Raw genomic sequence first — 16,233 nt, 5'->3', positions numbered from 1 at the left:
GTGATTAGAATAAACCCTTTTCATGATTTTCTCCTTAAGCGCAACATTTCCAATCTGCTCCTTTAACCCTTAAAAATGAAACACTACCAATCAGTCTTTCTAGTCTGCATGTAATTGCCTAAAGCTAAAATAAAGCTGTTTCTCAGCCAGTTACAGTAGAAAGGAGTTAATATATTGGCAACAGAATAACCATCAGCAATCAGCCCTTAGCTGTTTACTAATGAACTCCCAGATGACTGAAAAAATTTCAGAATTTGTGTTTTACTTCAGGCCGTACATGAACTTAACATTATAGTTGTAGAAAAAGCAGCTTCTTTGCTGCACAAATAAATACTAGTGCTTCATCTCCATGAACTGTAGGACTGGAAATCTATCTAGAGCTCAGTAGTAGATCCATGTTTCAAGAGCAAACATACTTTTGTGTGACATGAGGTAAAGCCTATTCTTGCAGTTAATCTTACTGTGAATTTTCTGATTTTATCTTACCTAAAAATAATTGCTAATGCTAGTAAGTTCTACAGGAATTTTGAATCTGAAGAACAGGTTATTTTCCAGTGAATTACAACTATGTTTTAAAAGAAGAATGATGGGGTGTGAAAGAGAAGGGGGCAACAAAATATTGGAAAATGATTGGGAAGAATTAGCTTATGGAAAGAAAAATATCCTTTTTTTCAGACTAGACTAATAGATTTATAAAAGACTGATATTCATACTCTTCTTCAGTACTAATGTCATAATAAGAAAATGATGTCAAAAAGCACAGAACAAAAATGTGTCACAAAAGTATAATAAAATCATGGAATATAAAATTGTGACTACAGTGCCATAAAAAAATCACATTACATACTTTGGGGAATGTAAACAGTTTAAAAAAGGAAACTGTCACGTTATGACATGAGATGAGAAAGAATGCTGCCTGTCTGTTGACAGTTCATATATAACAGAGATAGTTTTAAAATCCAATGTGCTGTGCCCATTTTAGAATAAAAGGGAGCCCATCCCTTCTTGGTGTTTAATTTATTCTACTGAGAGTTTCTGAAGATTGAGAACTCCTGAAGTGGTCGCTCAAGAAGTTGTACAAGGGCAGTAGAAATTAAACAGAACTGGGTTTCACGGTGGTCAAGTAGGGGTTACAAATAACTGTGGTGGGAGTTCTGCCCTGCACCAGAGCCAGAGCCAGAGCAGAGCTGGAGGGGACTGCACAGGTGTCATGTCCTCAGCCCCCTGACTGGGAGCGGCGAGCTGGGAGGGCCAGGCAGGGCCTCAGCGTCTGGCCAAGGGTGCAGCAGGTCTCTCGTTTTGGCCAGTGCTGTTTCTCCCACAACAAAAGATGTCCATGATATTGAATCTGAACTTTGAGAAACATACATGCACATGCAGCTCTTGCTCTTTCTCTTTTTTTAAATCACAGATGGGTTAAAAAGTTAAGCTATATCTGAACGTATGTTGATGTGGTTCTAGGTGAAGTAAGTGATTCTTGGAATTTGCTTTATCTTTACATTCTGTTCAGACATGCTCATTGAATCCCTGGTAAATAGATAGGCACCTATATCCAATAGGCAATATGTACTCTGAATTAATGCACTTAAAAATCATGCATGTGTGCATGAGAGAGAGAGATGCTAAGTTCTTTATTTCCTTTTTCTGTATGCAGGTTTCAGCAAGCAGATGGTAGAAATTCTGAACAAACATAATATTCAGTTTAGCAGTTTTGATATCTTCTCAGATGAAGAAGTTCGTCAGGGTCTCAAAACCTATTCCAATTGGCCCACCTATCCTCAGCTGTATGTATCTGGAGAGCTTGTCGGAGGACTTGATATAATTAAGGTCAGAACTGAGAAGCCTGTGTCTTGTAAGGAAATTTCATTTGGAGTATACTTTTATAAGCACTGTAATAAATCTAAAAGGAAAATTTCTTAATCTCTGTATTTACCAATATGAAACTGGAGTAAATACATGGTATTTCTGATTAAGTGATTGACTAATATTCTGTATTATGATATAATAAAGGTGTCATAAGTCTTCTTTTAAACTTACGTGTGTGTTCATTTCAGGAACTAGAAGCATCTGAAGAGCTAGATACAATTTGCCCCAAAGCTCCCAAATTAGAGGAAAGGTAAGACTTTGAAAGTTTCGAACAATCGACTGTTTATTATTTTTAAAAATATTTTTAAACCCCAAGTTATTGTATTGCTTTTTGTATAGAAATCAAAAATTTGGTTTTTGTATGCTGGGGTTCATAATTTTGTTGATAGCCATGCAAACTCATATCTGATTGGGACTGAAAGAAGTTGAGCAACAATTTAGTGATTGTGTGGAGAATGTTCTCTGATTTTATAAAAATGTCATGATTTCAGAGGAACAGCCAGAAGAGGTTTTTACTGATCTCTGCATACGGGAGCCAGTACCAGCTGTCTTGTTGTTGGTTTTCTAATAGTCCCTCTTGGTTGTATGCTGCTGCCACTGTTTCATGTCCCAACACTGCATGTCAGAGTATAAGACACAACTGCTGTGTATGCAGGGCACTTATTATAAATGGACTTCAGGTATTTCTCATGGCCTTTCTCAAAGCAATTTTTGATAACTCAAAAGTCAAGGCAATTTTGGAGCTCTAAAATAGCTGTCTTTATTTGTTTTATGAAGGAATTCCCAATCAGGGCCTTTAGAGAAGTTGTTTTATAGAATTTTTTGGACATTGGTGCCCTGAGAGATTTAAAGGAATTTTTTATTGATAATAAATAAGAATTAATGTATGTAGAGGTATAAAAATAATTTGTTTTGAAATACATCAGCACATTAGCCATTCGTAGTTGGGGCTTGAGTTTGTATTTAAACCTTTTTCCTGAAATTTTCTTGCTATTTAACATTTAGAGAATTTCTAAAATGTTTGACAGTAAACGTCTTCTTCATCTGGCCTTGGCTAATAAAGTAATCCTCATGAATTATTATTCCAGCTGCATCAAGCTTGCCCTTAAGTGCCGCATTTTCTCAAATCTCTTACATACTCTCCTGCCTTTCTGAGGGGAAGGTGAAGCCCCTGTCCTTTTGTGTGCTCTGGCTCCTCAGTTGTGTTTTCTGCTGTGGCATGAGGATGTGCTTGGCCGTAGAGGCTGTGTGTTCGCTTTTCAGTGTATTTCTCTCCTTTCTGTTGAATCTCTTCCTGCTCTTTTTGATGTGCTGTCTCCATCAGAACTTCTCTCTTCCAAAATCTACATCTTCATGTGCAGCAGACACCAAAAGGTAATTGGCTAGGATTAAAGGCAAAGGAAGATTCAGCAGATTTGGGTAGTAGTTTAAAGAGCTCTTAGGTGCACAGAGAGCAGGGGCTGGATTTCCTGAGCTTGGGGACATCCACTTGGGCCCTGCAGAGTGGTCCGGACAGTTGGGTCATGAGCTCTGCATGATCTGGACCAGCGTCATGTTCTCCCACAGTTCTTACCGTGTTTCTGAAAATTGGCTAACGGTGCTCTGTTGAATGTGTGGATGATGCAGCTTTGTGTGTGAGTTGTGCGTTTCATTTGCAGATTTTGTGCCCTGAGTCCCTGCAGCTTGTGGGACAAGGAATGCACAGGTGGGACAGCTGGCAGCCCACTGTCCTGAGATTTGTGATGAACTTTGGACTCGGTATGGATCAGCGAAATTCCTGACAGAAGTTAGATTGTGGAAGTGTTAAACTTTAGAGAAGAGCATTTGATTTTGGCAGCTGGCATCAGTTTCACCCTCCAGGTCTGACCCTGTGAGCAGTGAGTGTAAGAGGCTTTATGATTGAAAATAGAACACTCAGATCTAGTTCTGAAAATCCTGGATGGGCTTAATATATAGGCCCGTTATTGAACAGTTCCTTATTGAGTTGGTTATTATTATTTTTTTAGTACTATGAGTTGATGGGCTTAAACTGCAACTTTAGGGAACGTTCGTTGCCTTAAAAGCCATATTGTGTTTTACGGTGGCTTAGGGAGTGAGGGAAATACAGGGAGATGTCAGTGTATTTGCTTGTTTAATACCACTCAAAGCTGTGAGCCATCATCCTGCTATCCCTCAAATATGCATGTTACTCTTGAAGCGGAGCAAAAGTGGTGTTTAATAATTGAGCTGAGCCATTTTATATCAATTTTCTCTCTTTAGGCTCAAAGTACTGACAAATAAAGCTTCTGTGATGCTCTTTATGAAAGGAAACAAACAGGTAAAGAACTCAAAAATGGTTTTATTTGTAATTTCTTTTGATGTTAACATCTGCAACAGGGGGACAGTTAAATCTTTTTTTCTAGGTTTAGCTAATGAAGCTCTAGTGGTATCAGGAAGTTATCCTGGCCTTAATTGGTGCTTGTGGAGATCAAACAAAGTAATCTGCATTTTGCTTGACTTTATCATCAGCATCTCAGTGGGGTGCATTTCTTTCTGCTGCCAAACTTTGCTAGCCTGCTTGGCCAGCACCCTTGGCACTTGACTAGGTCTGGTAGTTTACCCCACTGCAGTTCGAGCTGTGGCTGGTGCGGTGTGCGGTATAGTTGCTGTGTGCACAGGGAACCTGGCAGTTCCTGGGCTCGCACCTCGGCAAGGGTCTCCGGAGGCGAGATCAACCTGCCCTGCCACATGGTGTGTGCTTAGGACATGTGAAGAATGAATAAACAATTTGGCAAATTTTATTTGTTTTTGTAGATTTTTTGGCGAAAGTACATATTGATTGTGCATCATTTTGAATATCAAGTTTGATAGCTTGCACCCACTGACAGTTTGAGCAAAGCTGATTATCATTTGCGTTTGGATAGAATGCTGATCTCCCAAAACTAGCCATAGGCACTTAGATTGTATACTCTGATTTCTGTAGGAATTGAACCTCTGCTTCCTTATTTTAGTCTCATCCATTTGTTAAGATAGGCAAGGGTGGATAGGGTTTGCCCTATTTTAGAGGGGAGGAAACTCAGGCTGTGGAACGTGAGGCAGATGGAATAAAGAAACGCATGTATGTTCATTGCGTCCCACTTACTAGCCAGCTATACCGGGCAGGTGCTTCACAGAGCTGCACTTTCCCCTTTTGCCAAATGGGCGTAATGATAGCTCACAGAGCTGTTTTGTGAATCAGGTTTTGGTAACTAGCTTGAAAGTTAATATAACTAATAATAGTGAAACTACTTAGTTAACTAATTCTTATAGAATGTTATGTTAACTAACATAATGAAAGTCAGTAATAACAAGGAAAACGTTAATATAAATTTCAGCATGTTAAGGTCACTTGGCTAGGACCTAAATTCTTTGAATGGTTCACTGTATATATTAAAACAAAATGGAGAAAGTTAATAATTTCTAGTAAAGCTATAGTAACTTTTATTTATTTTTTGATTTTTAGTTTTTTTTTTTTCCCCTGGAAGTCCAGGCAATAGTCATACATTTTGAAAACAGTATTATTAGAGCTATTAAAATGTTTATGTGCCAGATCTTTTCTATAAGATTGCTGGAATTTGGGGTTCTGTGGCCTAGGAGAAAAAGCATAAGATTTTCCATAACCTCAAAAAAGTTAGTAGTATAGTAATGTAAAGATAAAATAAATGGGACTGAAAGTCCAGTTGGGAGCAGGAATTGATTATAATAATTATCACAAATCCATTAAGTGAGTTAAGATAATTTATTTTATATGAATGAAGTAAAGAAGGGACTGAAGCCTCAGTAGAAATTCTAGGTTTGACTTAGGGGAACTTGGTGGCTACAAAGATTATAAACTATGAGATCACACCAAAATCAATGCGTTTTGTGTCTGGGTGATTCACGGATGGGTGAGTACACGGAGGTGCAGGGAGGGGACTAAGTGATTTCCTGAATCTCACCCGACTGGTGTTGATATGAGAAAGTGCTGGGATATGAAAGAGCCAGCTAAGTGCAGGGCTGTATTTACTGATGGAGCAGCAGGAAAAGACATGGCATTTGAATCATTTAAAAATGCATCTTTTTTTCCTTTTTTAATTTAGGAAGCAAAATGTGGATTCAGCAAACAAATTCTGGAAATACTAAATAGTACTGAGTATGTAAATCTTGTTTCCAAATAGTATATTTAAAAAATTCCAACTTTTAAATCCTGCCACTGACGCTTTTCAGTTATATCTCTTTATATTTTTATCTGTATCTATCACCCCTTTATTTATGAGCCATCTCTCTGTTTCTCTATCTATATTTTTGCTATAATGATTACGAATGCTTTAACTTAGACTAAACTAGAATTTTCTGGCCAGGGTCAACCTATTAGTAAATTAAAGGAGGTTCTCAGGCAACCTTTGAAATAACTATTCATCTTCTTCCCTGGAGGAAAGTTTACAATCAAGTTTTCACCATGTATAAAAAATATCTCAGGGAGAATATATTATAGGTTGCTTTTTATTTTCTAAAATTTTTTTTTTTTTTTAGTTCTTAAAGAATTCTTGAGTTCATTGATAGGGCACATATTAAGGTATGTTATCTGGATCTGAAAAGTGGGGTGGATTAAATTCCAGTGCACCTGCTTTTGATCTGTTTCTGTTAGATAAGAAAATTATGATTGTATTTTGTGGTTAAAAAGAAAACTTCTTATTTGGAGATACTTAGAACATGTTCTCTAGGGTTTGTCAAGTTTTTGCTTCTTTATCTTGATAAAGAAGATTTTTGCTTCTCTTTTAGTTTTAGCTGATTGATCTGTCAATCTATCAATCAAATCCATTTTCTGATCACTTGAATGTAGGTTGTATACATCATGCTCCGTGAACATTTAATACTGCCGTGTACATTTCCTAAGAACAAGGATATTTTATATTACCACTTAAGTGCAGTTATCAAGCTCAAGAAATTTAACATTGATATACATATCACAGTCTGTATTTCCAATTTTTTCATATGTCCTAATAATGTCCCTTTGAGCCTTTTCCTCCTCCCTTGCTAGATCCTATCCAGGATCATGTGTTATATTTAAATGATATTGTCTCTTTAGCAGCTCTTTCTTTAGTTGTGGAAATATATACACAACATAAACTTTCCCATCTCAGTCACTCCCAAGCATACCATTTGATGGGATTAATCACACTCACAGGATTGTGACCCTCACCACTTTCCAGTACTCAAACTTTCCCATCTCCCCAAACAGAAACCCTACACCATTACCTGTTAACTCTCCTTTCCCTCTTTTCCCCATTCCTGGCCACCTGTACTCTTATTTCTTTCTCTGTGAGCTTGCATATTCTCTGATATTTTCTTTATGGTTACCATTGGACTTAAATTTAACATCCCAGTGTCATCCCACCTTGCCTCCAATCTTGTTTGTTTTGATACCAGCTTAACTTCAAAGGTATGCACAAATTATGTTCCTCTACCTCTCCGTCACCCCACCTTTATGAAGTTCTTGTCACAAATTTCATCTTTATACATTGTGAATCCAAAACTACTGACTTATTAGAGCCTTTTATGCATCTGCCTTTTGATCCTGTAGGAAGTAAAAAGTAGACTTACAAACCCCAAATCCTAACCATTTGTGTTTACCCCTGTCATAACTTTCAGTGGAGATCCTTATTTCTTCACGTGGCTTTGATCTGTTGTTTATTGTCCTTTCCTTTCAACCTGCAGAACTCTGGTCAGCATCTCCTGTAGGCTGGTCTAGTAGGTGACAAACTCCCTCAGCTTTTGTTTATCTGGATCACCTTGATCTGTCACTCATTTTTGAAAGACAGACTGAATGATTTCTGTTGTCTTATTTTCAGGTTCTCTGATTCTTTCTTTGGCCAGCTCCAATCTGCTTTAGGAAATTTTTAATTTCTGTTACTGTGGTCTTCAGTTCTTTTCCTTTTCATAATTTCCATCTCTATTGATATTCTCTTTGTGCTCATCTGTGTTTTTCTGATTCCCTTTAGTTCTTTGTCCATGTTTTCCTTTAGGTCTTTGAACATATTTAGGACCACTTTTTAAAAGTGTCTCATGTACCCTGGATCTGGTCCTCATTGGTGGTTTCTAGTGCTATAGTCTTATCTTTGGCATGACTGTCTCTTCCTGTTTCTTTATATGTTTTGTAGTCTTTTGTTGAGAACTGGACATTTTGACATTTTCATGTGTTATTGCTAGTGTTTAGCCTGAGGCCTCTGTTCCTTAAGCTTGTTATCCAGTTAGGGTTAAGACAGAGCTTTCCTTGAATGCCAGGTGCAAATAACAACAACAACAAAAAAAAAAAGGAAAAGTAAACCCCTTTCCCTGTCTTTGCAGATTGACTCATGCAAGTTCTCTCCTTCAGGACTTATCCATAAAATGAGTTTGGAGAATAGCTTGAGACCAAAGCACAGGGGCCTCCTTGAACTTTTCTGCTCATGCATCTTGTCTTGGGCATACACTCAAGGCCCTAAGACTTTCCCCATTTACACGGTTACAGATGTCCCCTCTTCCCTACGAAACAGTTTTCCCACCATCCTGGGCACTGCTCTGTATGTCCTTCAGCCAATAATCCCTTGCCCCATGCAGCATGACTTGACTGCTCTTCCACAGCCTTTTGTAGAGAGATTGGTGATCCGTCTTATCCATGCAGGCGAAGTTCTGGGGTCCTGAGTTCCTCAGGCCACCACCAGACAGATTGGGCCAGATAGACGTGCCCCCGTATTGGGCCAGTCTGCTCCCTCTGGAACCAGGACCAGGGGCCAGCTCCTCACTGAGGCGATGAGAGCAGGGGTTGGTGGCATCTGAGCCTACTACTTTCTGAATAGCTTTTTTCCTTGATTTGGTGTTGGTCTGCTACTGCGGTCCTTTAACTGTTTTCTGGAGCTTTGAGAAAGTTGTTATTGCCAGTTCTTGCTGGTTCTTCAGAGCTTCTCTGGGGGTACAGAGCCCTGGAATGTCTCGTCCTGCCATCTCCTTTTGGGCAGGGTTGTGATTGCTTCTTTTTAAAGTTACAATGCATATTTTAACTGGACCTTTAAAGAAATTAGCCAGCCTCACGAAGTACAGGGCAAGCAATCTTCAATGCAATGTCTAGACGTGCTTGGGCTGGGTTGAAAGTAGTCAGTTGAGTAGCGCAGGTTGAATACAACTTTGTATTGTTGTGTAAAGAAAAATAGTTGATTTCTTCAAGCTTTCATGCCATTTTATAGACGAGAGCCCAGTCAGTTTATTGTAATTGTGCCCTCATGCCTGCTTCCTGCTTACCCTCTGCTCAAGGCTTCCCTGTGGGGTTGGGTCGAGGGTGGCTGACTTGTTTTTAGTCCTTTTTTAAGGGCCCCCCTTTCTTTACTTGCAAAGTCAAACATGCTCAGTTCCTCCATCCCTGGCAGCAATGTGTCCTCAGGGAAAGCCCCCCCCAGGAGTGTGGCCAGGCTGGCTTCTGAGCCAGAGCTCGAATGTCAGCTGGAAGCCTCTGCGGCTTTGCTTTCTGTTCTGTCTCTGTCTGATCTCCGCTGGATTGCAAGTACCACAGTTACCCAGAAAAGAGGGGCTTCTTTGGGATACAGTAACCTCCCAGCTCTAGGCTTGCTGGACATGATGGGGGGCCAGAGTGGATTGGTGAGGCCTTGGGGAACCTCAGGCTCTTGATGGGAATTATGTGGAGAAAGCTCCTTGCTTTTACTCTTTTTCCTTTATTCTTTCACTTGTCTTGCCCTTCACTAGCCAAAATAAATACGCACAGGTATACTGGGCTGGAAAGTTGTCCTTTAAGAGTAACTCTTAAGAGAGATGTTAGCTGTTAGGACTCTACTGCCTGTCTCCACACACTCGGGCCTGATCATTCTTCGGGCCCTTATGTCAGGGAATCACTGTTTTTGTTACTGGAGTTTTCAGTTTAGGAGGTATGCTCCTTCAGTTCAACTTGAAGGGAGGGAGACTTACATCAAGTTTGTCTGTTTGTTTCCTTAATCTTTTTACTCTTCTTTCAAACATTCCTTTTTGGTATTTGCTGCCAATTTATCACATTTTCTTGACTGCTGTGCCAGGGACAGTTGCCTTGTTTCCTTGGGAGCTTGTTCTTAACTCAGCAAGTAGGACTTCCCTATGAAGATGGTTTTGTTTTGTGGAAACTCTAGTTCTTTGTGGGTGGCAATTTCTTTGGCTACCTATGGAAAGTACACACATATCCACAGTCCCCCTTCAGGGACTTAGTCATACATTCATACTAATTCTCAGATCATCTTACAATTAAAGCCATCGAGTAGATATGGCTGCAGTTCCATGCAATACGTTTTCCTTCATTTGTGCAAGTCGTCACAAAATTTCAGTGATCATATGTATATTACAAACAGCATGTACATTCTGAAACAAGTTTTGTGAGTGTGGAGAGCAGATCTCCACGAGGTGGGGTCAGTTGGCAGCCTGGTCACCCTTGCGGGTTAGCTCCTCGGTCCTGTAACCCAGTGTCTTGCCAGCCTAGCTCCTGAGCAGCAGCAGCGTCTCGTGCTGCTCCTTACACAGCGTCCTGTAGGTGAAGCAGCAGCAGAAATGGTGAGCGTGTTCGGTTCACAGGCTGTGTATATGGTGAGCGTGGGTCTAACCTAGGAGCTAGCCCCCCATAGCTGGCCGCCGGCTTTTGTAAACAAAGTTTTATAGGAACATAGCTACATAGTGACAGCCATTCATTTATGCATGGTCTCTGGCAGCTTTTGCCACAACAGCAGAGCTGAGTAGTTGCACCAGAGACTGCCTGGCCTGCAAAGCCCTGAAATGTTTACTCTCTGGCCCTTTAAGAAGAAGTTTCCCAGGCCCTGGTCTAACTCAGTATTGTCCAGAGAAAAATCCTGATGAATTTCTATACTGGATTGACTTATTCTGTGTAGTCCCTGACAAATTAAACAGTAAAATTATTTCATTACAGTAAATTTTGTTAGCAATGAACTGCAGTTTACTCTTCTTGACTATTAAAAAAAAAGAAAGCAAATAGGTTGTACAGTTTTTGTTGAAATTGTACTTCCTGTTAAAATGTTTTCTCCTTTTTATAGTGTTGAATACGAGACATTTGATATATTGGAGGATGAAGAAGTAAGTTCCATGTTTTATGTTTTGTCCTTTGTCATAGTTTAATCATTTGGGTTTGATATGAAGATTTCAGGGCTTCATGTTGTTTCCTTAGGTTCGGCAAGGATTAAAAGCTTACTCAAATTGGCCAACATACCCACAGCTGTACGTGAAAGGGGAGCTCATTGGAGGACTGGATATTGTCAAGGTAAGGTCAGACTTCATTTTGTGTATGAAGGAACTGGAAATCTTGGCACATTTTAAAAAATTAGAATTTCACACGGCGCTCCAGGGTTGTCCTTGACTCCTCTCTCCTCTGACCTCATGCGCAGTTGCTTCCAGGTGGGTCTGCTTCCACGGTAACTTGTTACTCACTGCGCTGCCACAGCAGCCTGCTCTTACCTCTTACCTGGGTGAGTCAGATGCTCTCCCTCACTGCGGGGCCCCTGTGCCACCTTGGTCCGCCTCAGAAACTTCCTTCCACTCCCGAAGGGCTGCTGGCCAAAGTCCAAACTCTGGTTTTGCATTCAAAGCATCTTAGGCTGTTGCCAAAAATTACTCCCCCATTTTATTTTTCCTCATACTAGACTAAATTCTGTAAAATTTCTTCCGTATTTTCCTGCCTTTCAGCTTTTCTTCACCCTGTGCCCCATGCTTTGAATTTCCTTTCATTATTCTATATTTAAATAACTGTTGTGTGATCTTCAAGGCCCACCTTGTTTGTGAATCATTTACAGATTCTTCTAGCCAGAGGTGCTTGCTCCTGTGCCTGGAATTCCCGCACCGTTTAGCTTGCCTGGTGCGCGGCTCTGTCCTGTGGTCACAGGTGGTGGTGGAGGGCAGGGCCCTCGAGACCTGGTCCCTGCAGGCCCAGTGCCGATAGGCTGCTGCTGGCCGGATGGTTGGCAGGAAGGTTGCCCGCCTTCAGGGCCCCTGTTTCTTACACAAAAAGCACAGGGATTGGACTAGAGCATCTGCAAGTTCCTCTTCAGTTTACAGATGCTAGAAAATTCTGTTAATTCTGTTAGATTGGAAGCGTGTTTGGAAGGCTCCATTTCTTTTACATCTTTGAATCCTTTGTGGCACTTTGCATGTTTGTTGGATGGGCGCATGGATGACTGAAGGACTTTTATTTCGATCTCTGGTTTGCCTTCAGCAAACTCTAATTGAGTTTTAAATGAACATGGCTTTGCTTAAAGTGTAGACCTTAAGGCAGCCCCACCCGATAATACCTGTTTACTTCATAGCTCTGTTGTTTAGCCTAAAACAGTAGAAGGGAGACTGCGGCTTTAATACTGCACACCTTCTACCCACCCCCGGCCCGCCCTGGACCTTAAGGTGCTTGGGCCATGGGCGGCTGGCCCAGGTGTGCTCGGGTTGCCCCTGCCAGGACTGCCCTCAGGTCTTCTTACTGCCCTGGGGTTAGAGTTTCCTCTGAGGTCAGCCTGTGGCTTGTCACGTGGAAAGTCCAGGTGGTCAGTAGGACTCCTGGGAGTTATGTTGTAAAAGAAAAGGTTGCAGCACAGCATTTCATTGTGCGAAGGAACTCTAGCCTGTTGCTGAGGGGCCCTCGGTGCTCTGGACTGCACATGTTTTAGACAGGACTCGGCTCCTTTGCTGCCGAGGCTGCTCTGTCCTGTGGCTGCCTCTGCAGGTTTCGAGTCCTGCCGAGGGCCAGGTTTGACGTCCCTCTTGAACCAACCATTGTGGCATATTTCTTAGTAAGCTGTCTCCTTCCTGGAGGAAAAACAAGGCTTAACATAGTAGCTTTTTGAGTAGCTCTGGAGCAACAAAAATAGATCTACATTTATTTTTTATACATATTTTTAATTTTCATACTGAGTCTTCACAACTCACGTTACTCCAGAGCCTGTTGTCTGAATGTTTTATACAGCATGTGCCTCAGCCATTGGCATCTCTTGGGAAGACGGGCTCATTCCCTCATTTAATTCTAAAAAAGCTGACTTTTAGGTATCTAACAGGGTGTAATATAATTTTTATGATGACCTGCTGGAACATATACATTTGGAAATTCATGGTGTAGTAACATTTTTTCTTGTGAAGATAATAGACTAGCTCTTACATTGCTGTTTGGTCAGTTTGTTGTTAGCCCAGTTGATGTTATTTTCCAGATGGGTTTATTCTGGCTGGCCTCTGTAGGAGCATCGGGTGCTGTTTTTGTTTTTGTTGAATGAGTGGTTGAATAAATGAATGATCAGTAACTCAGTGATGCAGTCAATCTAGTGTTCTGAGAAAAAGAGCTGATAGGCGCCCAGTGAGTTGGTCTGACATCCGAAGAAGGAACAGTGCAGTATTGCTAATGTTTCAACTCTGAACCGTTTGTGTAGAGAGATTCAGAATATTTTACTCGGGTCAGGTTGGTATTTAACTGCTGGCTCATGTCGACGACAGTGACGATGAGGACTCTTGTCTGTTAAGCAGTTATGACGTGCCAGGCATGCTGCTTTGGTGCTTTACCTGTGTTACCTCGTGTAATCCTCCCAGCAGCCTACGCAAAAACACCTCTTATTCTCAGTCAGTAGAGGGGGAAACAGGAATAGGTGAGTTGTTGACCTTGCCACAGCTGGTAAGCCCCTGAGTTTAGACTCGCTTGAGGGCTGCCTGCCTCCCCATGGAGCTGGTGGCGGCCCACCTTCCGAGTTGCCTGCTCCGACAAGTCCTCTTGGCAGTTCATGATTTAGACCACTTCTTCATAGGCAGACGAGGCCCCGGCACGTAGATTTTCCAGGTTTTATTGATTGATATTTATGCTGCTTATTGATAACCAAAAAAGGTATATCAAATTAAATGTTTATTTTAAACTAGGAAAAACTTCTTTATCCTTTACTATCATAATTTTAACTCGATGTCTGTACTCCAAATTTTAAATCTGGAAAATAGGCACATGAAGTGTAGAGCCTGGGCTACAGGCCCACTCAACTAGTGGTGGCTCCTTGGATGCCATCTCTAATTTAAATAGCTTCATTGTTTTCATCCAATTGCTATGTTTGCTCATGTAAAACAGTGTTGGTTTTAGAATATTTTTTAAACTTTAATTTTGTAATGTGATAGTGTACTCAATTTTTATGGCCTAATATTTAGTTTGAGAGTGTTGGTAGACTGGAATTTTAATCAGTAACATGTTTCTTTTGGTTCTTGGATATAGATGCAGGCTGTTATTGTTTGGATGTTTTCATTTTATATATACATATGTATACACACATACACACATTGTTCTCATTTATATATGAATATGTACACACACATATATACAATCATACATATACGTGTTATTTATTGTTTTCTTTTTTAGGAACTGAGAGAAAATGGTGAATTGCTGCCTACACTGCGAGGAGAAAATTAATAAATGTTAAACTTGGAGCCCAACTATTGCAAGAAATATTTAATTATGGTGGAGCAGTTCATGATTTAGTCCTTAGAATTGGACTAGGAGTAGAAAACTGCTTCTACCCAATTATGCTTTGTGTCCTTCACAAGGTTGTGCTAAATGTGTTACATTTTTTTCCACCGAAACTACAATGCAAAAAACATCTTCAAATTAAATTAAAAGTTGTGTTAAAAAAAAATGTGTCTTTACTGTGATGTTAAACATACAGTTACTGCCGTTAACCCACTTTACATCTCTTTTTCATAATATGTGGGAATCTCTTAGCAATTAAGAAATAAACAGTCTTCAGAAAATGGAGGGAGAACTGTATCAGATGGAGTCTGGTCCACGGCAGGCCTCAGAGTAACTCAGATGCCGACCTGCTGGCTCCCCCCACTGGCTGAAAGAGCTCTTTGCAGCTTAGGAAAAATGCAACCAAGAATCTCTTTCTGAAAGCATCACTGAACTTGGTACTGGTGGAGTCGTAAAGGTGACGTAGACTAGCTCTGCAAATCCAGAGGCTCAGTTCAGAAAGCATTTATGGTGTGTCTTCACGTCCAAGAAACATTTGAGTGGAATATGATTGCTCATTACGTGTGTTATGGCAGACTTTTTTTCCCGTTCTGTCTAGCAGAATGGGAGTGAAGTCCTCAGGTGGAAAAGTGCTGCCAGTTAGTCCCAGGCATCAGCTGACCCTTCAGACGGGTTAAGAATGTCCTGAGATCTGTGGAAATTTCTGTAGTATTTTTGATCCTGAATCTGAACTGTGTTTAATAAATAGCTGCTCTGTCAGGTTCTGTTGGGCATGCTCTGGGCAGGGGGCTGGATTTGCTGCCGTGGCTCCTGGCTTCTGGGTACCCGTTGCCCTGCCGTCCTCACTGAATTACCAACCTGCTGGCCTGGGTGAGGGAGGCTCCACGCCACTCCTGGTGGAGGTGAGCAAAGGGGAGAGAGGGAAGCTTGGGTCACTCTTACGAAGGTTGCCTTCACTTGGTCAGCAACAGGCTGTCTGGGTCGTGCGAGAAGAGGCAGCCGGGTGATGCTGGGTGTGCGTTAGCATCAGGCGGTTGGCATGAGATCACGAAGGCGGACGTGGCCTTCTGGCCTCTTGCTAGGAGCTGTGAGAGCCCATCATGCTGGATTTTCTTGTCACTGTGTGAAATTAAGTGGGGCTCTTTGGGGCAATGGTCCTTGACTGTTTTTTTCATTTAAATTAAAAATCATCATACAAGTAAAACTTTAAAATGCAAGTGGTAATGGAATTTTAACTGAAATTTCATTAAGCCAGTGGCCTCAGGGATGTGTGTGATTAAGGGGGAGGAGCCTATAACCTACTAGTATCCTTTATTCCAAACTGAAATCATGTGCTTACTCCTTTCATGATTTTTTGCTTTATCTACAAGTGCTGCCTGTCCTGTTCACTTCATCTTACCCTAACTAAGCAATAATATCTTTGCTATAACGATCTGATATAAAGCTGGTTGTTTTTGTCTTTCTGACACATTCAAATAAACAAAATGTATAACTTTTAACATTAGTGCTTATTTGCATGCTATCTAAAATTGTTTTGGGTCCCCAGAATTTGGGAAATACTGTTCTGGTTTAAGGTTGTTGCTCTGATCAGGTAAGGTGGGTTTGCATTTTAGGAAGACCTTAATCTCACCTTTGATTGACTCTTGCTTGATAGAAGACACCAGTACCAAGCATCAGGATCGAGTCAAGGTGAGTGCTTGGAGTCCATCGCTGTGCGGCGTGAGTGCATCCTGTCTCTTACGTTATGGTAGTTGCTGGTGCCACTGACTCCAGAATGTTGGAGCGACAGTGGAGTGTATTTCTGTTTTACATGTGTTTCCTGCCAGGCATTGGGAAGTTAAGAGATCTTCATGCAAACTGTTCTAGTTTGCTAA

The 16,233-nt window shown here is 41.0% G+C and overlaps 1 protein-coding gene across 2 annotated transcripts in view; it reads left to right on the top strand.

The window, feature by feature from the left end:
- Positions 1–15,834, top strand: part of GLRX3 (glutaredoxin 3) — a 35,131-nt gene extending 19,297 nt beyond the window's left edge. Inside the window, exons 5-11 of one of the 2 annotated variants that reach the window (XM_037804805.1) lie at positions 1,655–1,827; positions 2,055–2,116; positions 4,126–4,183; positions 5,964–6,016; positions 10,923–10,962; positions 11,054–11,146; positions 14,252–15,831. In XM_037804805.1, the coding sequence (XP_037660733.1) occupies positions 1,655–1,827; positions 2,055–2,116; positions 4,126–4,183; positions 5,964–6,016; positions 10,923–10,962; positions 11,054–11,146; positions 14,252–14,302 (530 nt within the window). In that variant the 3' untranslated portion in view covers positions 14,303–15,831. Of the gene's footprint in view, positions 1–1,654; positions 1,828–2,054; positions 2,117–4,125; positions 4,184–5,963; positions 6,017–10,922; positions 10,963–11,053; positions 11,147–14,251 lie in introns of both variants that reach the window. The other variant, XM_037804806.1, reaches the window with a different exon arrangement.
- Positions 15,835–16,233: the final 399 nt, after the last annotated feature.

The sequence above is a fragment of the Choloepus didactylus genome, chromosome 15 (genome assembly GCF_015220235.1).
Source record: "Choloepus didactylus isolate mChoDid1 chromosome 15, mChoDid1.pri, whole genome shotgun sequence".
NCBI classification, from domain to species: domain Eukaryota; kingdom Metazoa; phylum Chordata; class Mammalia; order Pilosa; family Megalonychidae; genus Choloepus; species Choloepus didactylus.
This window is presented reverse-complemented; position numbering and strand designations above follow the sequence as displayed.